Raw genomic sequence first — 23,914 nt, 5'->3', positions numbered from 1 at the left:
CAGAAATGTTGGAAGAACTTGAAGAAAGCAGTTTATGCAGGGAGACTGACAACATTACTGAATTGAAGCAGTGTTTAAAAATGAATGGGTCAAATTCATTCAAGCTGACGTGAAATGTATGCAGATATGGAAAATTCTGAAGGGTTCACAAACTTTATACATATAGTTTCCAGAAAAATACATGTATAAGCTGAATTGACAAGCATATTAACGATTTAAATCTTGACTATTGCTAATGTCCGTGTTTCATGTGCGTTAGTGTTGCAGTGTGGCATAGGGCGCAGCCCACTAGGTTCCTCCCACTCATCTCTCCGCACTTCACGCGCTCTCCGTGCAAACATCTGCCCTCTCTGATGATCTACAGGACACTTCAGCTCTCCAGCGCGCACAATCTCCTTACATCAAACCTCGGATCAGCAAGACATGACCCTCCGTTATATCGCGCCCTTGGTCGTGGGACTGATCGTCCTCACGTGCAAAAGTAAGTCAAAGTTTCAATTGTGCGGGAAAGTTTACAACAAAAATGGTGAGATGCTTTCATCGTTCATGAGAATTTAATGAGAACATTGTACATTGTAATGCATTCACAATCCATGCTGCATCTGGGGTGATAAAAGCTAAACTATTTAAATTCTTAGGATGATTGTAATTTAAACTAATGGTTTTCAAAAGGAAATATATGCTTCAGATCATAAACAAGGTTACAGAATACTTCAGTGATTATTATTATTTTATATAAATGTAAAGTTTGCAAATACGTTGCAAGAAATGATTCAACAAAATTTGAACATCATTACCAACACCCCACATGCAGATTTGAATTAAAAGAAAGTGAAATAATTTAGCTGATTTCAACTTAAGCAGTCTTGAGTGAGTATTGAGTATTTCACCTTGATGTTCTTTGGCCAAAATGTGAAATTAACTTTAATGATATTTAAAAGCCTCTTTCATTTAAATGTAATGTATTATTTAAGTATTAAACTGTTTTTTAAAGGTTGACATTTTTTACATTGTAACACTTTAATTTTGCATTTTAATTTAGTCGAAAAAGACACATTGTTATGACTTATGGGTAAAACAACGTTATTGTAGCATTATGGATAAGCAAAGGATCCTGATGTGAGGAGATGTTCTTAACTGGAGGGGCTTCAGTCCGAGCAGTGAAAGGAGTTTTGTGGCAGACACAGTAGCAGGTCTATGTCATTGCCTTCACGCGGTCTGTGGTTAGATAACATTCAGGTTTTTTTTTAAGACTGTTTACCACGAGATTATCTAATTTGTGATGAATCACTGGATCATAGCTTGCAGATGTGTTTAGGAGCTGTGTTGAATATATGATGGAGTGGCCTACTACTACATTTTTGTATAATTAGGCGCGAGGATCGACAAGGAAAGGAAGGAACTGCATCCCCTGCACCAATGGCATTTTCTTTGTTCAGAAGCATCTGTTAACAGACGTTTAAGTTTTTATTTATACATTGTTTCCCTCACCCTTTTATCTCCCCATCTGTGCGAACTTCCTCACTATTTCTTATTTTATCCTTTTGCGTAATTATCCTCTCTTCCGTTGACCACTATTCATGCTTTTCCTTGTCGTGCTGACCTCCTGTTTCAGCCTCCTGCTTTCCTCCTCCTTGACTTCCATTCCTGCACACCTTTGGAGTTCTGATCTAATCTGTAGTGTAGCTCGTCACATCCTTCAGCCTTTTAACTGCTGTTGCTGATTTAGAAATGGACACTGATAATAGAGTAAGTCACAAACTGTACTCATTTCATCACCCCCCCCCCCATTTTTTTTTTTTTTTGACAGAGAAAAAAGATTTTTTAAGAAAATAGACTTAAAACACTCGACTTACGTCATCTGCTTTTCCAGTAGAAACAAGGGCAAATATACAATAAGATCAGTAGTCTAAAATAAATGGATTAGGTCTGTTTTGGTGCATTTGATTTTTATCAGTGTAATATTATCCATAACTGTTCCCAGCGTGGGAACTGAAAATGTGCAGCACTTATTGCTTCTGCAGCATTTTATCTCTTTAAATAATTAGGCAATCAAAACTAACTATTGATTACTATTCAGGATATCTAGTTTGGACCATTTTAGAGTTACTATTCCAAGTTGATTGAATCCATCATTAGCTCACGAGATAAAATAGCCCATACATTCAGAGATGTTTATTAGACAACAATAAATTAACCTGTTCTTTAGTCAGATCAAAAGAAATGATTGACTACTTTGTGTTAACATGTTCTCTTGTATGTGGTGCCGAAATTCCAATTGTGTGTTTTGCAGCTGTCTTGTTCTGTGTCAGATTCCGGGGGGTTGAACATGGTTTGTATGAAGTGCATACAGTGAACAAAGCTTTAGTGATGCTTTGAAGAGATGCCTCCCTCTCTGAGTCATTGAAAGACTTGAGCACTTGGATCTCAACATTTTAGCACATAAAGAAACAAATTGTCATTCTTGACACCATCCAATTAAGGGTTAAAGGCCATTTTCTATCTCAGGGCTATGTCAAAGATAATGTGCATTTACTCTTACAAAGACGTAGAAAAACAGTCAAGGTCTTTGTATTTAATTGTATGTATCGGATACAAGGAAGTAAGGAAGTCTTAAGCATGCTAGCGGTGCTAAAATTGTCTTTAAAGTGTAAGCTCCAACACTCATTTATGTAAAACAGCCATAGCATTAGAGTCAGTTATATAGAATATATTTATTTAGTCAGAATATGTTTAAATTGTTGTCTTGAGATTGAAACTGATGCACTTATTCATGGGTGGTGTTAGTAATAATACTAGTCAACATTAAAGCTACTTGAAGAAACAAGATTAGATTTTTCTTTCGATGTACTGTATAATGTCAAATGGCAATTTTATTTATGAATTTATTCCTGTGATTTTTCAGCATCATTACTCCAGTCTTCAGTGTCACATTATCCTTCAGAAAGCATTCTTTAAAATTCTAATATGCATATTTGCTGATGAAGGAAGAAAACTTGTGCTGCTTAATATTGTTGTGGAAACCGTAATACATTATTCGATTCTTTGATGAATAGAAAGTTCAAAAGAACAGTATTTATTTGAAATACAATTTTTGTATCAATGTAAAAGTTTTTAGCATTTAAGGTTATGATGATGATATCAGCTGTTAATCAAAGTTTCCAGCAAGTGATTTCTGCCAGTCCTGTTCTCTCTATTGTAAGTTAAATGAGTCAGATTACTGAGACTCTCACCCTCTGTCTTTAATAGATCTATAATAGATAGTTATGCTGATTGGATTAGGATTGTTAACACTCTAAAGTCTAGGGCGGGTTTCCTAAACCTGTATACTTCATTTGCATGCTTTGTTTAAGGTCGTCACCCAGGTGCTTTGTCTCCATTTCTAAGCACTGCCCTCTAAATGTATATAAACTACAATGTACACTGCCTTAGTAAGACTTGATGACTGCAGCTACCGACAGCTTTGTGTTCTCAATAAAGAATCCTGCTGAAGATACAACCAAGTCTCCTGGTCTTCGCTTCTGAGTTTCCTACAGCCCCAAAACGTCTTACAGAACTATTGTCCCATCCTGTTTAAAATTATATTTATTAGAACCACTCTTTGAGCTTATTTTTGTGTGTGAAAGGTAGTGGAAAAATAACTAGGCCTATTTAAGTTGAATTGAGACTAAATTTTTAAACATTGCCTAATTTTTTATTTGCCTCATTTGCATATTTTTTTGTTGCCTAATTATAAATGATCCAACAAAATGGGCCTAGAGAGAGCAATAGAGTACACTGTAAAAACGTTTTTCATGATAAAATGTGATAATTTAAGTTGAGAAAACTTAATTTCTTTAGGTGTTACCAATTGAAGTAATTTTTTTAAGTTGATCCAACTGTTCACTTTTTACAGTGTATGTTTTAGCATAGCTATTATTTAACTGTAAAAAGTAAAAGCGTACACCCTTCACTCTACAGTTGTTTGAACGATGAAATATAAAAGGCAATTAAAGTGTATATTGGAAATTACAGCTTTTTTTACTGGTCAAACCAAATTTTAGTAGCCACAGCACTCGAAAACGGCTGGTCCAATCAGATTGCAATACCTATCACAACTAGACAAGTGACATCAAAACAATCCACAGGATTTTGTGAGACTATGAGGGGTGGAACTCAGTTCTTCTAGATTTGGGGGCAAGATATTTTCTACATTTTAATGCATTAATCTGAACTTTGAGAGTTCAGAAATATAAGAGCTAACCCATGTTCAGCAGGCAGCCTATGAATATAAATCAAACTTTATCTTTGCATCACAAGTGTATTGTTATTCTCAAACCATTTGCTGACCAAACAGAATTTCATTAAGTTTAGTAACAACATGTAACAATGTTTACATCAATTAATTTGGATAAATATCAGGTACCATATATAGCTACATGTTAATTTTTCTCAAGGAAAAATCTCTCACTAAGAATACACTCTGTATTGATAATTGTTTTTATATGTATATGTGTGTGTATGTATGTATGTGTGTATGTGTATATATATATATAGACTATATATATATATATATATACACATGTGTATGTATGTGTGTGTGTGTATATATGTATATATATATTTTTTATTATTATTAATACTGTTTTGATATATATGTAATTGCATAAACTTTCAAGTGTCTTTGATTTAGGAAACTATTGAAGGCCTGCTTTCTGTATTTCTCCTTGAAAAATTAAAACTTACAAAAAATAAGAAAAATCTCTCACTAATGCTGTAAACATACAGGGAGTTGATATTATTATTAAAGGTTGAAATTAACAACTCAAATATAACATGTTTTTTTATAATAATAACGTTTTAATATTTTTAATGATATGAGTAAAATTATGATATGTAATATAGTGCATATATTTCGCAAAAATACTCCTCTCTAGTCTCTATAGGCCAAGTTAATTTTTCTAGCTATATGCTGTGGTCATGGCTTTTCTGAGGTAGGCCTAAATGTTACGTTACGTGACATATTGTTCTCCAGTTGTTTTATTGACCTATTTCCGCGGTTGAAGCACTGATTGAGTGATTACATGAGACATGGTACATTTCAGCAAGTTGTAGGCTACTGTATCTTCCAACATAGTTCATTCGAATTTATTTACTAACTAAAGAAGAGCTTTAGATCAGTTCACGTGCCGCTTGAACCGAGGTGCTACAGCGATCTGTCACGTCATATTAAAGAGCGCCAAAACGGTATTTATTGTTTGAATTTCGTAATAAAATTGACATAATTTGAAAGCTGAGACCATGTTTCATATCAAAAGCAGGGGCGTTTCTAGTTTTTAATAACATCAGGGGCTGGGTCCGAAACGAGGGGCTGGGGTTATAAGATAACATGATTCGATACAGAGAATAATATTGTAGGCCTATATGCAGGGGGCAGACTGGTTCGAAAATTCATCCCTGGCACTGTAGCCACCCCAGCCCACATTACCACACAAACACGCACATTGATATGTGAGGTATTAGGGGGGTTCTAAAATTTGGATTTCTCGGACCTGCATATGTGCATTTTAAGGTGTTTGAAGGCCAAACAAATTGGATAACAATAGCTTTAAAAGCAGTGTCAGCATCACTTATTTGTCAAGCAGATAACAGATTCGTAACCATGAGAATGAGGATAAATGTTGTTATGAATGATCCACAGTACAAAATGGAAATGCAGAATGTTTCTGCTTATTGTTGGCAATACACAATCACATATTCCAAACAGGAATGGCTTTAAATGAGTAATCTTTCAAGGATTATTTTGCATAGATGTTACATTTCAATCAAACACCAGTGCAATCTTTTTGTGTCCAGAGGCAAATGAGCAATTTATATATTAGCATTAAAGATTGGTTTAAGCAACTTTTTTCTTTTTAAAAGTTAGAAGTTAGAAAAAGTTGTTTTTAGTTGATTAGGGCCAAAAACATTGATTAACTCAAGAAAGAAAAAAGTTGAAACCAACTTCGTGGGCTGGTGTGGCTACAGTGCCAGGGCTGAATTAATCATGTTATCTTATAACCCCAGCCCCTGACATTTCGGGCTCAGCCATTGATTTTTTAAAAATCTAGAAACGCCCCTGCATATAGCCTGAAAACATCTCATCTGACAGAGGACTGTGCGGCGGTGCTGACTGCGTTATTTATTTTTTTTTTTTTATTGCTGTGAGATTGTTTGCTGTTGTGCGCAAATCCTGGAGATATTCTAGGATAGGCTGAAATCACTCACGTGGTGCGTCTCTGTGTGAGAGATTTCAACAATCACCAGTCAGAGACAGCAACAAAGCCAAAGCACAATAAAATAAGGCAACTTATGATTTCGGGGGTTTACATAGGCTATTGTCTGGTTTCATATTTGTCAGTCAACTTTTCAAAATACATTCGGGGCCACACTCAAAACATTCGGTGCTGAAGCCCCGGCAAAATCGACTGACGCCGCGTCTGATCAAAAGTAACCTGCCTTGTCTTGTCTATTGGTGTCAGTGGCCTCTTTGCTTCGGGATTTTTCTTTGCGTGAAAAAACGGAGAACAGTGTCAACATACAATGCGTGAGATTTGGCAGCCCTGTCTTCACCAACAACATTGTGCATTATATTTATTAAAAAACGATTTTATTATCGCACTGAGGGGGCCTTTGGAGATAACTGGCCCCAGGGCCTTTACAAGTCATAATCCGTCCCTGCTCACACTCCTTTGTTTTATACAAACTGGCACCATCTTTATTTACAACTCCCAAGGTCCTTTACAAAACTACGATATAAAGCATAATATGTTTATTCCAAACAGAAGGTTGTTCAGGGAAGTTTTATTTCATTTATTCCAGTCTGTGAGGTCAAAAAAGTAAACTGTGCTATGACCACTTCAGATATGACCGTATCCTCTGTCTGAGCTTTTTGTGTTCATCACATGTCATTAGTGATGATTACTGCATGCCTTTCATTCAGTGTGTGCTACAGTATGTTGTTGATGAGAGGCATTCTGGGTCTGAGCCCTAGTTTGTTTGAGTGATGGATAGCAGCTGACCATCCATTAGTGTTCAATCACTGTGCTCAACTGAGAGTCATTTCCCCTTCATACTGCTCTCTGTTTCTGCTCAGACCTAGATGTTCTCTAGTGTGAGGAATAATCTGTATGCTTATTATGCATGAATATGCATTACTTTTCCGTTCTATCCATATCTATGCTCTAAATACTGGTCCTTATAACAGAAGAAGAAACCTGCGTATGAAATTCTGTGTCTATCAGTGTTGTATAAATATGTGTCTGGGTAATGTTGAGATTAAAGTGACACAACCCAGATCTCTGCTAGCATAAAAATCCCTGCACTCTTGTTAAACTATTGCTATATAAACTGAAGTTTGAAGGCTTGGCTTGTTTTCAGGAAAAGTCATTATTGCATTTGACAAGCTTGTTTCCCATTTTTTGTAGTTTCATGAGGAGACGCATTTAATAAAATTAATCGTTTTTTTGTCATTTTTCAGTGTTTTTATGTTAGTTGAAATACTTAGAAATTTAACAAAACAAGTACATTTTCTCCCCAAAATGTAAACACTGTGGCCTTATCCAAACATTATTCTGTTCGTTTGATCATCCCGACCAGCCCAACATAGAAATGCCTAACCAATGATGTGAGTTTGCAACAACTATATATTTTTTGGCCAACCAGTGGCAGACAGACGAAGAGTTCTGGAAACCTGTTTGAAAACAGTATTTTTTTTGAGTGACATTATTGGAATAGAAATTAAACATGATTTTTAATATTATATTTATTTCATACATAATGTTTCAAGCAAGGGTCACTTGCTGCTGTTACCGTCATGCATGTTTTATCTATGCAGTAAGTGAGCAAACTTCATAAACTCTGCCATAGCTTTCCAATCGCAAAGTTTTTGTAAATGCATGCTGCTTATAAGCTTGCAAAAGTCTTGACCATTAACATAACACTTCCATTTCCAAGAAGAGCATAAAACAGCTACAGAGCAAGTGAGTGTGAGTGAGTGAGTGAGTGAGTGAGAGAGAGAGAGAGAGAACAGATCAAGATAATTGTGACTTTAAACTCTTTCCTAAGGATGGTAGATGGTATTGAACTCTGTAAGTGAACAGTGAGATCAGAGGCTCCACAATTCCTTTGCAGCTGGATTTATTAATGTTTGATTCCTTGGAGCTTAGTCATTTCCAAATAAGCGTATTTAATTGTTCTGCCTCCATTAGGTACTGCACAATTTATAATATTTCAAGCATTGCAAAGGTTTTTCATTTTAAATTAGAGCTATGTGTTAAACTGGTTCGTGAAAAATTATATCAAAACTGTAGTGTGTGCACTTTAACATTTTCAAGCAAATGTTAATGCTATGGTGGTCAAGGGAATCAGACAATGTTGGAAAGTGTGGTATGTGTTGTTGGACATCATCATATGAGCTGTGTGTGGAGGGCTTTCCAGAATTAAATATTATCATTAGCAGTTATTCAGGATGTCAAATGAAAATCTGCGTTGGAATAAAAAATCTTGTGCCGCAGATTTACCTCTTACAGTTTTAAACACACAGATGGTCTGTTTGGAAAGAATTGTCAACTGTCTGGTTGAAATGTGCTCTTTTATTATATTTAGTTCCCATTCACTGTTTAGGGTCACATGTATAGTGATATTTTATATAATGAAAATGAAAATCAGTGTTTTTGTTTCCCAAATCAGCATCTATTTTTCAAATAGGGTAAGAAAAAAATTACACTTTTACAATAAGGTTCCATTTGTTAACAGTTAACAACATTAGTTAACATGACCTAACAATGAAAAATACTTGTGAAGCACTTATTAATCTTAGTTTATGTTAATTTTAACATTCACTAATACATTAAAATTAAAAGTAGTATCTGTTAATATTATTTATTTAATAAACTTCAGCTAACGTGAACTATATGAACACGTTATTAACTAACGTTAACAAAGATTAATAAATATGTATTGCTCGTTATCAATTTAATTAATGCATTAACTAATGGCGCCTTATGTTGTCCTTACTCAAAAAAGAAACTCTAAAACAAGCCTTAATATCTATGCAGTTTTATCTTGCAAATTTGATCATATTAAGGATGTTTAGATATCTTGACTCAAAACGGGACAAAAATACTGATTAAGAGATTTGTTTGCAGTGTAGCTAAAGCTGTTTAATGTCACCAGCACTGACTAGATCTGTGGACACATTCCCAAACTTCTTTCACTGTTCTGCATGTGGGTCCCAGCAAACAGCCGCTCACACCTGGCATTCAAACAATCACAGAACATGCTCAAGTTCAGGTTTCAGAAAGCGAGTCTACCCCACCCCCACAACACCACCTCTCTCGCTGTGTTACCATATGATTCACCCTGATTGCTCAAACACAGAGTCTGCATTACTTTCAGACTCATTTCCTTTTATGACCAGCACATACTCACTTATCTGATTGTTTGGGAATGTGGTTGATAATAACTATGAATGGTCAAGCTCATTATACGTTGTCATGCAGTGCATAAAGTCATATTCATATGGTCTGGCGGATCACATAACTTCAGAGGTTAGTCCCATAATAGAGAGTGTCAATCACTGTCTACTTAGATGAGACTCATAGACAATAGTTTTCGTTTTGAATGATTAGAAAATAAAAAGCTCTCATTACTGGACTATTATTTCTCACATCTTCAGAGCAGCATCGTAATAAAACAAAAAAACCTGAGATTGTTTCGTTAGATGTAGATATAGCATTCATTTCTGACAAGTGAATAAATATTTCCTGATGGAACTGGCCACATGTGGGCTGGAAAAAGAGCCCTGCTGGCCAGTTTGTGTAAAGGTAAACCTCTATGTTTGCATTTGAGATCTGTGGAACAAGCTAGAAGCTACAGTTTTAACCCTGGATGTTGACTTGAAGGTGCTGCATTTTGAGACGTAATTCATTTTCAACAAATCTGTGAAATTTTGCCATTTTTTGCAAGGTTAATTTAACAGTAAAAATTGGTGAAAATTAATTTACATTAGTGTTTGAAAGTTTGTGGTTGTACGATTTTGTTTAGAATTTTTAGATTTTTAAATTTGACAGAAGTCTCTTATATTCATGCACCAAAGCTGCATTTATTTGATCAAAATGCATTAAAAACAGTAATGCTGTGAAATATATTTGCTATTTAACATAACTGTTTTCTATTTGAATATGTTTTAAAATGTAGTTTAACTGTCATTTTCAGCAGCCATTACTGCAGTCTTCAGTGTCACATGATCCTTCATAAATCACTCTGATATGCTGATTTGCTAAAGTAACATTTATTATTATTATCATTGTTGAAAAGAGTTGAAAGTGGTAGTGTGTACAGTAGTTTATACAGTAGTATGCTTTTCTTTTATAAATGTTGTATCCCTGTTCATAATTTGAACTTCTGCGAACATTTCAGTGCATGATGAATGAATAATGAATGTATAGACAATAAATTATCTCAGTCTTTGTTCAACACACTCTAACTTTGCATTATTGATAACATGTCTGAAGACAGATGGAAGATTTCTGTCACTTCCGTTTCTGAACCTGACCACACTAACTGTCTACTTAAAAACAAAGAACGAATTTTGAGGGTTTATGAGGGTCAATTTTTTTAGTCAATTTGAAAGATTCAAGGGTTTAAGAGACAACAGGTTCAATCTGCAAGTCTTTCTTAAAGGGATAGTTCATGCATATTTAACATTAAAAAATGTTTTACTTTCATCTGTGGAAAATGAGAAGTTTAGCAGAATGTCCGAGCTGCTCTCTTCCATTCAAGTGGATGGTGATTGCGGCCTGTTAATCTCCAAAAAAAGTCAAAAAGCATCACACCATTCTATATTGTACTATATTCCAAGTCTTCTGAAGCTATAAAATAGATTTGCGTGAGTAGTTATTCACTGAAAATAATCCTGCTTGACAGCCGTGGTTACCATTCACTTTCATTGTATGGAAAAGAGCAGACTGGACAATCTCAAGAAGACAGAAATTCATACAGGTTTTTGAAAGAAAGACTTGGGTCAGCAAATGATGAAAAAACTATTCCGAAGAGAATAACGTCACTTCCTGTCCGGAATTAGTCCAAAAATGATGCCCAGTTTAATTCATTCTCCAGAACATTTGCTGTACTTTGGGGACATGAGATGCATGGTTAGAGGAAACAGTATTGTGGTCTGAAGACAGAACTCTTTAATTTGCAAGAGTCGGCTGGGCCCACAGTCCTGCCCGCTGGGAACGCAGTAGGCCTGAATGCGGCTCTTGTTCTGGAGGTCTGGAGGCTGCGTCGAGGCCTCAGAGGAACTGCACTCTGCTCAGCTCTGGCCATGTGCCACAGTCTAACTGCTTCTAACATTCTGCATCTCCTGGCTACTTTAACTCAATAAGAACAAATCATGTTGGACTATATTTTTCTAGATTTATAAAAGAATCTGAATGCTTATGTGCTATGGGAAAAATGAGTTTACAGCTGTTCTGTTTGCTAGACTTGACAATGAATAGGTCACAGTTCATGTGTCTGCAGTGGTTTGCCATTTCAAATGGATCTAAGTTGTATTAATGGATCCCTTTACATCAGTAATGTTTGCAGATGTGGGATGAAGTTAAAAATGTCATGCCATTTAGATCAGTGGTTTGACACTTTGGGTGGCGTAGAGGCTGCAGGGCATGATACGTCATTGTAGTTGTACATCAGTTTGTTTGGAGTTCATTCAGAATATTTTGTTGGCAAGTAATATTTTAAAATGTATACTTAAGAAATCAAAATATTTTCAGGGCACGGCCGAATGATTTTAAACAGAACCGCAGTGCAGTTTTGGAGAACATCAGTTTGTCAGCATACAAATCCCGAGCCCAAACTATTTTTATGTTTGTAAATCATGTTCTGTTGAATTTGCTGTCTCATGTGCAACTGAGAATCACTGTGAGCTTAGAGACAGAGCCTTGGTTTAATGCTCAATATGAAGGCTTGTATGGCAGCAGTTAAGTAAACTGGCATTGTGATTGGCCTCATTTTTGTGGCCTTCTGAAACTTTTTAGCAATTATGTGTTCTTAAAATAGAGCCCTGGATCATCTTGTGCTGGAGATCGGGATGGAAATTATGAGTTGTGGATGTGGATGGCCAGAGGGTGATTGTCCTCTGAATGGAGGTATTGTCTTTCAATAGCTCTTAAAATGTGAAACGCACACAACTGTATATTTAATTACTAATAATCGCATGGCAATGAATCTGTAATTAAAGCTGTCTTTCAACACCTAGAGAGCTGTCTTAAGAAACCTAATAAGTGAATAAACTGGAATGCTCTACTGTGCACCACACAACTAGCGTACCGCATGAGAGACTATACTTGCAATGGATTTGCAAATGACTTAAGAATGTTGCTAAGCTAACAGTAAAGCCCTTTTCCTACGCGTTTTGTTTTACAAGAGTACATGTAGTGATGTAATTTTACCACAGGATGCTGTAATATTAAAGGCCAATTCGCACGGGATAAGAAATCTCAGTCAAACTAGCAGAAGTGGGAGGGTAACTCGATTTATGCACCGCTGTCACCTCCCTGTCTCATGTGTGTATTACGTTGCTTCCTGATATCACGTGCGCAAACACACGCACGCACACCAGTTCTGACTGTACATTGCCTTGAAGTGCATTAATAAAATAATAATAATAAAAATAATAAATAAAACACACACACACACACACACACACACACACATATATCAGTGTGTGTAGTTTAGTCGATTTATTAATTCAATTCTGATTGGATTCTGTTGGTAATAGGGACTTAGCCTACCCAAAGCTAAAAGAAGTTTCATGCCTCTGACAAGTGCTGTTTTTGCCTCAGACTTGTCCCACCGTCTGAATGCTGTTTCAAGTGCCTCCATACTTGAAAATACGCGGAAAACGTCTTTTACTCAGAAAATGACGGAATGTTTGCGTACATATTTACAGCGGGTAAATATGCACGGGATTATTACCTGAGGTAATTTTTCCGGACCTTTTAACAGACGGGAAAAGTCACCGTAATCTTTACTGACATTGTCCTTAATGATTACTGAGATGGCACATTTGGACGGGACTAAAATCACTGAGAAGCTCTGGTAATTATTAGCCCACCTCTCCATGATAAACTAATCCAGTCCGAATAGGGTTTAAGATTCTCTGTTACTAAGTGAAAATCTGTAAGTAGGCATATAAGCAAATTTGAATTCCTTGATACCTTAGCTTGTTGTTAGGTCATGAGGTTATATATTTAGACAGTCTAGTTTTGTTTCCTCTTTTAATTCTCAGACACACTAACTTTGGCCCAAGTGTTGGGGACATTTAGTTTTCAAAGCATATAAATGTTAATCCTGCAAAGAAAATAAATGTTAGTTATGATTAATTTTAAAAAAAATCCTCCATACAGTGTATTTTGGGATTGGCTTCTTCTCATCACAAAGGATATGTGCAACATGCTAAAATGTGATCTCTGAGGAGGCAGTATAAGAAACCTAGGTGGAACAGCCTTTGTGTCTGAAACGCATCTATGGTTCCTTAAAATTCCTTCCTTTTTTTTTTTTCTTGTTATGCAATTTTTTTTTCTGTTGAATTCACTTTTTTGGGCTGTTTTTTTAGTCTAGCGGCCGATTCAATATGTGTAGCAATTTGTTTGTTTTTTAATACATTTAGCATTTTTTACATTTTGAAAAAGGAATTTTATATTTTATATTAGACAATATAACCCCACCCCTTTTTCCTGTCCCTTTTAGGGCTGCAAATTAAGGAAGTAAAATTCAATAAATTCCATAACATGCAGTAAATAAAGAGTCTGATAATGCCATGTAACACATCTTCTGTTTTCTGCTCTATGTAAAGGCCTAGAGAAAAGAGGTAAAGCATGCAGCAGGTTTTTCCTGTCACGTGATGTTTGTGTCACGGTTCATAGATCCAATGTCTCTCTCTAGTCTTGTGCTTTGTTGTTTACATGTGTGTGAGTAACAGTTTGACGTTTGGGGCCCTTTTTTAACGATTTAAGCATATGGTCTAAAGTGCAAGTGAACTTAGGGCGTGTCCGAATCCACTTAAAGACGGGAAAAATGGTCGGCGTGCCTGGCGCATACATGGTCTAAAAGGGGTGTCCCTATTCTCTTAATGAGTAATGGGTGTGTTGTTGGTATAACGTGCAATAAACCAATCAGAGTCTCATCTCCCATTCCCTTTAAAAACCAGTTGCGCTCGCACCATGGTGGATTGCTATTTACATAGCGGAATTTGCAAGCGGAAAGACAAAAAAAAAGCAAACGGATCTGCTCGTGTGCAAGCAGACCATCTACGGGACAAGCAGGATTCCACCATATCTTTATGTACACAATATTAATCTTTTACATTGTAATCCTTTTTATTTTTAAATATTTGGCATGTTTGTGTGCTGCTGTGCGTCCTTGTGTGTGTAATAAGCAGAGTGTATGCGTGTTGTGGACTTGCCTATATGCGCACATTACTAACGTGCTCTTTAAATAACCAAAAAAATATTGTGCCATTGACTTTAGACCAGGTTTCAGTTGGTCAATGGCGCAGTATATTTCAGTTGCCTCAAAATAGCAACGCGCCAACAACACTATTGCTATTTAAACAACGTGGTGCAGGACGTGAAAATGATATCTGCGTCGGGGTGAAACTAGCAAAAAACACTTGCGTCTCGTCTGGCGCAGCATTGCACCAGGTGTATGATAGGACCCTCTGTGTTTGAAACCCACATTTAAGTCATTATTATTATATTCACTGAAATAATACATGCCATGCCATGTCTGTGCCATTGTGTTCAAAGCAGTTTCTTAATCTAAGAACCAACACACATCATTGGTTGAGCTTTACATTGACCGCTGTCAGATCGCTCAAACAAACGGAGCAGAGGTTTAGAGCCAGTGTTTACACTCTTCTGGGATATCAGCTGATGAATGGCTTACTTATAGTTGTTTTTCAACTTAAACTGGGGTAGGAGAAAGTGTTTAACACACTTTAGCTTGAATGGCCAGAGCAGCTCTGACATCACCTTAAGACAGAAATTCTTTTGAAATCAGTTTTTATTTGATTATACAGAAGTCTTTTAGATAAACACATTAGTGAGATGTGAAGGAGGAGAGCTGAGGAGGATTTCAGGCTCAAACACCTTCATAATGCTGACATGAAAAGCTAAGTTAAAGAGCTCGGCCATGTGATCTGATTTTAGCAAACAGGCCCCTGTCTGTCTCTGAAAGCAGACAAAATATATGTCAAAAGTGAGTCACATCTGTTTTTTCCTGTGTGAATTTTTTATTAACCTATAAGTTGATTTGAATTTTCTTTTTGTTTTTTTGCTGATATATGCATTTAAAATTGAGAGTCTTTCTCTTCCAGGAAAATGGACCAAAAATATTAATGACTCATCCTGTATTGCACAGATTTTTGACAAATGAAATGCTCTTTAAAATGATGTCCTTCCCCCCAATATCTGCCACTGACTAGCATTAACACATAGCAAATCATGTTAACCAAAGCCTATCTTTTTTTAATGGATGAGCTCTTTGATATATCCTGAAATGTTCTGTTTCATTGTAAATACGTCAACACACAGGATAGAAAACTGCATTCATCAAGTCATTTCATGGGCTCTTTACAGGCACAGTAGAGTAATTTATGAGGCTCCCAACCTTGTAACCTTTGTCATACAGACCCCTCCGTGTTCTCAGCTCAGGATTCATGACCTGAAAAATAGTTTTGTCATTGTGGATCCTGCATATATCCTGATTTGGTGCAGGCGTGCCTAATTTCCTTTAGAATGGTGCCGCCTTTCCCACTTGCAAGTGAAACGGACACTTGTGGGGTTAGTGGCTGATGACAGAGAATGAATTGTGGAGCGTCTGGCTTGCGGGACAGAGGGTGCTCCATAATAGTCATCTTATCCCAGCCATCATATGGCCAGAGATGCCAGACATTCCTCAGAGACTTCCCTCACCGTTTTACTGCTCCCCCTTATAGAGTCTTGTGTCCCTGGTTCTTCATTCTGGACCTTTGCCATAAGTGAAAGTTTTCCCCAGCGATACATACCACCACAAATCCCTCTAGATAGTTCTTGACATAACATATAAAATCCTTATCCATGGCACCTTCCCACCTTTTTGCTGTAAACCAAAACCATTAATGTTTTTTCTGAAATTCACAGCTGGCTCAGATGGTCTTGCAACTTATTTCAATTCATTGTAACCTCTGCAAGTTTTAGATACCATAAAAAAGTTCTAAAATAAATTAATACTTTTATTCAGCAGCACAATATTATACGGCAGCCATCTTTCTGGGTGGGCAAATGCCACTCTGTCCATTGTGTGGTCTCACCCCTGCTCATGTTACCCCATTTGTTAGATCAAAGCAGGTGAAATGTCTTACAGTCTTTTTGTGGCGGTGCTGTAAATTTGGCTTTATGGCGTCAGTAGCTTAATGCCATTGTTTTAACTGATACTGTAGCTTTAAGAAAGATTTTCTTACCATCATAATATTAAATACACTGCAAATGTGCAGTCAATACAATGTGCACTTTTTAATATAGAAACGTCTTGATTTTCAGTTCAAACACCACATACAAGTCTGTTTGTGATTGTGGACTTCCTTCCATCTTCTTGTAGCCCCCAGGACCTTTTACAGTCTGGCAGGGGATCCATTTGCATGTAGTGAAGCAGGTTGTAAACAGCCACTGGCTCAGGCTTTGAAGCCCTTCAGCTATTAGCTAGTGAACAGGGATAGATGTTCCTCAGGGAGCTGATGTTGACAAGGAAAAGTGGATTCTTCTCATCCTTCATTTATGCAACTTAATAATTTATGGTGTTTCCTGAAACACCCATCTCTGCTGATCACAAACATCTAAGAAGCTTTTTACGGTCTGTATGACCGTCTCCTCCTCAGGCAGACACAGCAGCTCAGTCTTGAGCCAACAGAAATGTGCTGTTCGCTTGGCATGAAGACTCAAATGAAAAATGTGAAAAACTTGAAATGGAATCGTCTGATTCAGAGAATGATGTCATGATCACCTCCAATTTGAGAGCTTTTTAAAGGGACAAACTACCAATTTGACATTATGCTTTTCTATTGAGAATGGCTTGGCAAGAGCTCATAGTTATTCTTATATCATTGCATTGCTGCATTACAGTAGGCCACCAATACTTGACTCTCCAGTCTCCAATAGTAAACTGAGGTTTCTGTGTTTAAACAAATGTAGGTCCAATATGTCCACTTGGGACATACAAAAATATTTTTGAAAGCATTTGGCCATTTCTTCAACTATGGGCACTTTTGGCCCTGTAGACTTAATGTGTCCATTAGCAGGAAGTATTTTTTTTCTAAAAGTAATCAAAATTCCCACCACATCTCAAATTATGTCAGCATTATGTGGTGGAAATGATGGCGACTGAAACATTTTTTTGTACGATGTACGACATCATAGCATCTATTCTAAATACACCTAATTAATATTGTCACACTTTTTTTTATTTTCATAGTTTTGATAAAAATCAAACCCTGGGACATGGAATATGTAGAAGAGTACATTTGTTGTCAGGTTTCTGTTTCAAAGCACCTCACTAGGATCTAAGTTTTGCAAGTTTTCTCCCAGACAGTCCAGTCCTCTCTGTGATCTTCTGTTTAGATAATTCTGGCCTTCAGAATATGAGACTTATGTGATCATCACAACATTCCATTTCTGGAGATTAAAAGATGTTTAACCTAACAAACATTTCTTTTTTATCTATTTTATTTTCTATCCCGCATACTTGTGTCACAAGGTAAATGCCGGTCTTTTGGCACGCTGGGAAGCTTGTGAAGTAGAACCCAACATCATGCCAATTTCCAGTACACCAAAAAAGGAATGGGCCGCTCTCTGGCGCTCCATCACGTCGGGATACCGGCTATCTTTAGAGCTTTAGATCATCCGCTCAACCAATGAGAGATCTCCATCGCATATCCCATTCTTCTCAGGGCAAGTCATCACAATCAATGCAGCATAAATAATGTCCCGCTGCTTGTTCCCATACCCCAGAAATCAGCAGCTATTTTTGCTTTCCCCAAGCATGCAGTGAGCATGATTCGTCCGAGACGTGGGAAAAAAGGACGGAGGGGAAGTGGAGGTTCATGGGAGGATGCTTGGGGAAAAGTCCACAGAGATCATTGCTAATTCACTCCAGAGACGAAGTCCATTTGTTATGATTGTTGAGTTTTTGTTTGCTTGTGTGTTTGTGAGCTCAGACAGATGCTTTTTGTGAACCAATCAAGACTAACATTTTTAAGTGCACCGTTTATTCTTATAAATCTTGAATGTTGTCGCGGGGGGCGACAGGCTGACGTTCAATGTTGTGGGTTGCTGGTGTGTGTGTGACACTCTGGGAGTGTGAGACGGAGTTTAACAGCTGCTTTTGTGTGTTATCTCTCCACTTGAGAGTAATAATAAAACACTCAGACAGCGGTTATAGTACGGTATGCTTTTCCAAGGTCACACCAGCTCCAGCTTAGTCACTGTAAGATTTTGGGCTTATAAATAGTGATTATGTTCTCATTACTTTAATCTCACCATAAAACTGCTTTAAAGATCTTGCGATAACTTAAAAAGCTTTGTATCGCATTTGGCTCAGGCTGCTCTTCTTAAGGCTTTCCAACACTCTGTCCATGTCATTTAGCAGCCCAGGCTGAAGTACAGGAACTTCACTCTACACCCATTAAAGCCTTTTAAAAAGAAATTCTGAACCTCAGGTCAAGGCAATAATTAGCTGGGAAGCTAGAAGTGCCTGCCGTTTGTGCTTTAATAGGAAGTACTCTTCTTCAGAGCACACCTGTCTCTTTACTCTGATGTTTGACTGACAGCATGCGGAGGTCTATATATACACCAACAACCTGACATTCATATTCATAATAAAAGGTTGCTAGATTGCTTTTATGGCTTGTCCTAAAGAAAAGCTCACCTTTGTTAGGTTAGCCGAATGATGGAACCATATGAATTTACATTAACAATGACTGCGTCCCATTCAGAATAGTACAGAGAATTGGAATTTGTGCATCTCAAATTATCTAACATTGAAAATGGTATGCTAAAAGTGGATGGTTTATTTTTTTTTAATCTGTATGCTTTTTTGGCTTATATTACCAGATTTTTTAAAGTTACCACTGTGTTGTTAATAAATTGAAAAGTTAATTAATAGTGCATTTAAGGTAATATATTTAACTAAATAATAATAATAATAATAATAACATTTTAAATAAAAAATATGAAAGTAAAAATATATGTTGCACAACTCTTTTTTGTTATATTAAACATTAATAATAATAAAAAAAATAAAAAAAACAGAATTTGGCCCTACTTAATAAATGTGAAATGTTTCTTAATCATCAACATAAATACAGATTTTTAAATTGTGATTGCTAATCAGTGTAATATATTGCTATACTCCAAAAAAAAAAAAGTCAAGCCTTTTTTCAAGATTTACAAATTTAAATTAATAGTAAAATTCCACCAAATTAAATTGAATAATCCTTACATATTTTGAATTAAGAATTTGAAATGAGTAAAAGTAAAATAATAGTAAAATTTCATCAAATTGAATTTAATAATTCTTACATATTATTCATATTATGAATTAAGAATTTTAAATGAGCAAAAAAACTAGAGCTTAATAAAACATTCTGTACAAATCTTGAAAAAAAAATTAATATATATATATATATATATATATATATATATATATATATATATATATATATATATATATATATAATTTTTTTTCAAGATTTGTAAGGATTATTCAATTTAATTTGGTGGAATTTTACTATTAATTTAAATTTGTAAATCTTGAAAAAAGGCTTGACTTTTTTTTTTTTTGAGTGGAAATGGTCCATTCCCTTGTTCCATTAAGATTTACACAAAATGTTTTTTTAAGCTCTAGTTTTTTTGCTCATTTAAAATTCTTAATTCATAATATGAATAATATGTAAGAATTATTCAATTCAATTTGATGAAATTTTACTATTATTTTAAATGTGTAAATCTTGAAAAAAAAGGCTTTTTTGTGTATAATTGCATCAGCCTACTTTGAAGTGCTGTAATTTTAGTAAAGAATGTCTGTCTTTGGTCCATTGCATGCAACCTCGCTGGCATGATAGGAGACCTTTTCATAGTGCCAAACACACCTGATATGGTACTGTTATACTTAGATGTGATAGGACATGTCAACTAACCCTTGTATTTGCCTCATGAAGTTATGCACAAGGAAATATCCTCTATTAAGCAGGCTTGCTGTCGCCAAGCACAGTCATTCTCCTGTCTGTTGTCCCGTAACACAAGTCATCTCCCTTGGCAGCAGGTTTTCATCTAGCACAAGATAATCTACAGGGCCAAATAAACAACCCTAATAAAACAACTTGTGCATCATTAGGTATTAAACAAACATCTGCGTAATTTGTGAAGAAAACTAAATTCACCAGAGGAAGTGGTAGCTTATACAGCAGAGCTGCTGTAGGCCGTCGGTGTTTGTTTATGCTGTAATTCTGTGGAACGTCCTATAAATAAAGCATGTGGTGATTGACATAGTGGCTCCAGCACTTTGCTTCACTATGCAGCTGTAGTACTTGAAAATAAATGTCAGCACAGTACTACAACAAACATAATGAAATGACCCTTCAGAATAGATAATGCTTTTCAATGAACTCTGTTAGAGAGCTACATATTGCAATTTATCTGTTAAAATAAAATACCTTACTTACCTGATGAGTAATTGAAAAAGCTAAGCCAGTGTTGATTCTTGTTTTATTACGAGCTCTGTTGCCTTCTCCTTTTGCCAGCAGACTCTCCTCTGTTCTGTGTTTTTTAAATGGGTGATTGATGGGCGAGGTTGGAGATTTAGTGTGCTTCATGTCAACCTTTCTCGCTCATTATGACAACTAACCTATGTTACTCCCACACCATATACACGCGTCAAAGTAGCCGGAGCAACTTTTCTCTATTTACGGATATGACGAGACAAGCACGGGCGAGTGATGTATGTACACAATTTCCCACGAAAACCAACCCGTTAGAGGAGACTGTGGTGAAGAATCTCTGGCCCCTCGGCTTTTTTCAGCAGGTCATTGAGGTATTTTGTTGAATAGATTGCCAACTGAGGGGAACAAAGCTCCTTTTTTGCCTTTTTCAGAAGATGTGTAATAGCGCCCCTACAGTTTAACAGTGATAACACGGAAAATTCCATAAAATGAATGGCAGTGGGAGCGTTGTCTCATAAATGACAGAAGATTCTGTCAATGGCGGGTAAAGAGTTAATTATGAACAAAAAAAGTTAAATAGTGTACCTTTAAAAAAATTAAGGATGCACTGATAATGAAATTCTGGTCGATATCGATAAGGCAACAATTTTTTCTTTTTTTTTTTAAAATGTCCGATATTAAAATTGTACATTATTTCGGTGAACTTAGAAAGTGAATTTAGGCAAATTTGCTAAAGATTACTTTTATCTGTGTAATTCAATTATTAGGGTTTTTAATGATTTACCTTGTGTGAGCATTAGATGATGGCAAAGGCTGAATGGAAAAATAAAGGAAATGTATACGCACAATTAAATATACAATATTGACTGATTTAAAAATAAATAAAAAATCAGTTAATAACTTGTATAGTACCAAAATATTGTGGACCCCTATTAAAAATAGAGACTTCCTTGTTGTGTATTAGTGTATCTACATGTAAATGTACATGTATGTTATTATGCTAATACGCTATTGTATCTGTGACTTCCTGTCGGTAGTTGTTCTCTCGCTGTGCATTCAGGGTTTCATGAAAAATTCATTCTTTACTCTGAGACTGCTTCTGTTTCTCTTCCAACAGTCACAGGATGTGCTATTTTTGTTGTCAACTCGTGTAAAGGTAAAGAGGCAGAACAGCTGCTTAATATTGGGCTCATCTGGGACTACATGTCTCACAGCTTTGCTGGGAAACCTTTAGTTGTGTCTTCCTGCTCAAAGTCTTTTGTTTGAAACTTTTGCTTCATTGTTCTTTTGTCATACTGTTTGCCCAGTACTGGTGCTCTGAAAGGAGAACTTATATTAATATTGACTCAACTGATCACACAAAACAACCCATCAGTAACGGTTATCTGCACTCCAGACTGTGGAGACATCAGGCTGTCAACAGTGGCTCACGGGCACATTATAATGTCTCTCTTCCTTTTTTGGTCATTCTTTTTTGTCTGAGAGCTTTTCTATGCCTAAAAAGAGTGGCATGTTTAATCAGTCAAACTACTAAGTGTGTCTAAATCTCTTAACTATAATTGAAGCTTGTTATGTTCTGTTCTGCATGGTTGCTGTCGTGGCATCTTGGCAGACTCATTTATCTGCAGATCGGTTTTAGCTTGGCAAGATATTGGAGTACACTGTTATTCTTTCTTATGTTTCATTTTATCTCTGTAATCTGTACGGTTGTATCAAGGGAAATGCTAGTCATTATGACGCCCAATTCTGGGTGTTTATGCTTATAGATGATTACAGATTTATTCTATTCTTAACATAAGAAAGGCAGATCTTGACATTTTTTTAAAATATACAATACCATTTAAAAGTTTGGGCTCTGAAAGAATTTGTTTTTGAAAGAAACCTCTTATACTCACCAAGGTTACATTTATTTGATGAAAAATACAGTAAAAACTAATATTGTGAAATATTTGTTCTATTTCAATGTTTTTTTTATTTTAAATACCTGAGACAGCAAAGCTGAATTTTCAGCATCATTACTCCAGTCTTCAGTCACATGGTCCTTCAGAAATAATTCTAATATACTGATTTGATTTGCTGCTCAAGAAACATTTCATATTATTATCAATGCTGAATACAATTTTTAAAACTGCTTCATATTTTTGTGGAATCTCTTTTACTTTTTTTTTCAGGATGATGAATAGAAGTTCAAAAAAACAGCACTTATTTTAAATGGATATCTTTTGTAATTTAATAAATGTTTACTGTCATACTTTACCAGTAAGATTTATAATGTACATACATACGTTAATATTGCATTGTGCAAAACAGCATGCATGCTGGTGTGAGACAGCACAACGTTAGCATGCTAACTAAACCACCAGCACCACCAATATAAATATCAAAATATCAAGGATTTAATTCAGTTTGTTTGAAAAATAAGAGCATTTGTTTCATCACCACATTACTCTTCAGAAACTTCAGAAACATGGCATTATAGATACCTTGGTCCTCCCTTTTGTACTCCATGAACAAGGTGAATGTTTGATATCCACAACAAAGATCGTCGGCCTTGCACTAATGTCGCTAATGCACAGGAAATGCCTTTGTTGGGAGAAACTAATCAGATTTCTGTAATGTGAAAGCATCCTTCATACTCAATTATCCCCCTGTAGTGCCCACAGGTCCACATAGAGGCCAGAAAGGCCATTTACAATATATTTGAAAGGTTATCGAAGAACATTCGCAAAAATCAATTGGAAATGCAAGTCTAGATTATGCACCTTCACTGTGAGGTGAGTTAGCAAACAATTTTCCTCACAGAACAAACAAGCAGCATGCCAGAATAACTAGAAGGTGGGGGGTTTTTTTGTCTTGTAGTGATCATGTTTTTTACGGATGAATAGTTTCAGCCTCCTCATGATTCAGAAAGATTTAAGATGCTTTAAGGGAGAGAACAGCTCATTTCTGGCAAACAGTAGGTCACTTATTCTCTAGATAAATCGAGTCTTTCTTCCTCCTGAGGCGTGACATGCGGGAATGCTACACATTAATCTGTACATGGGTGGGCACAGTAAATTCCACTCATAATATCTTCTCCCTCAACTGCTTTGCTCCCACTAGATCGGACATTCGACATGGGAACATGGGTGGCGTGGT

The 23,914-nt window shown here is 36.1% G+C and overlaps 1 protein-coding gene across 4 annotated transcripts in view; it reads left to right on the top strand.

The window, feature by feature from the left end:
• The first annotated feature begins 259 nt into the window (after positions 1-259).
• mcamb (melanoma cell adhesion molecule b) overlaps positions 260-23,914 on the top strand; it is a 32,876-nt gene continuing 9,221 nt past the window's right edge. The window contains exon 1 of one of the 4 annotated variants that reach the window (XM_084125727.1): positions 260-481. In XM_084125727.1, the coding sequence (XP_083981853.1) occupies positions 424-481 (58 nt within the window). In that variant the 5' untranslated portion in view covers positions 260-423. The remainder of the gene's footprint in view (positions 482-23,914) is intronic. The other 3 variants (XM_084125729.1, XM_084125730.1, XM_084125728.1) reach the window with 3 other exon arrangements.

This window comes from Abramis brama (genome assembly GCF_963993115.1).
Source record: "Abramis brama genome assembly, chromosome: 10".
In the NCBI taxonomy this organism is placed as follows: Eukaryota; Metazoa; Chordata; class Actinopteri; order Cypriniformes; family Leuciscidae; genus Abramis; species Abramis brama.
This window is presented reverse-complemented; position numbering and strand designations above follow the sequence as displayed.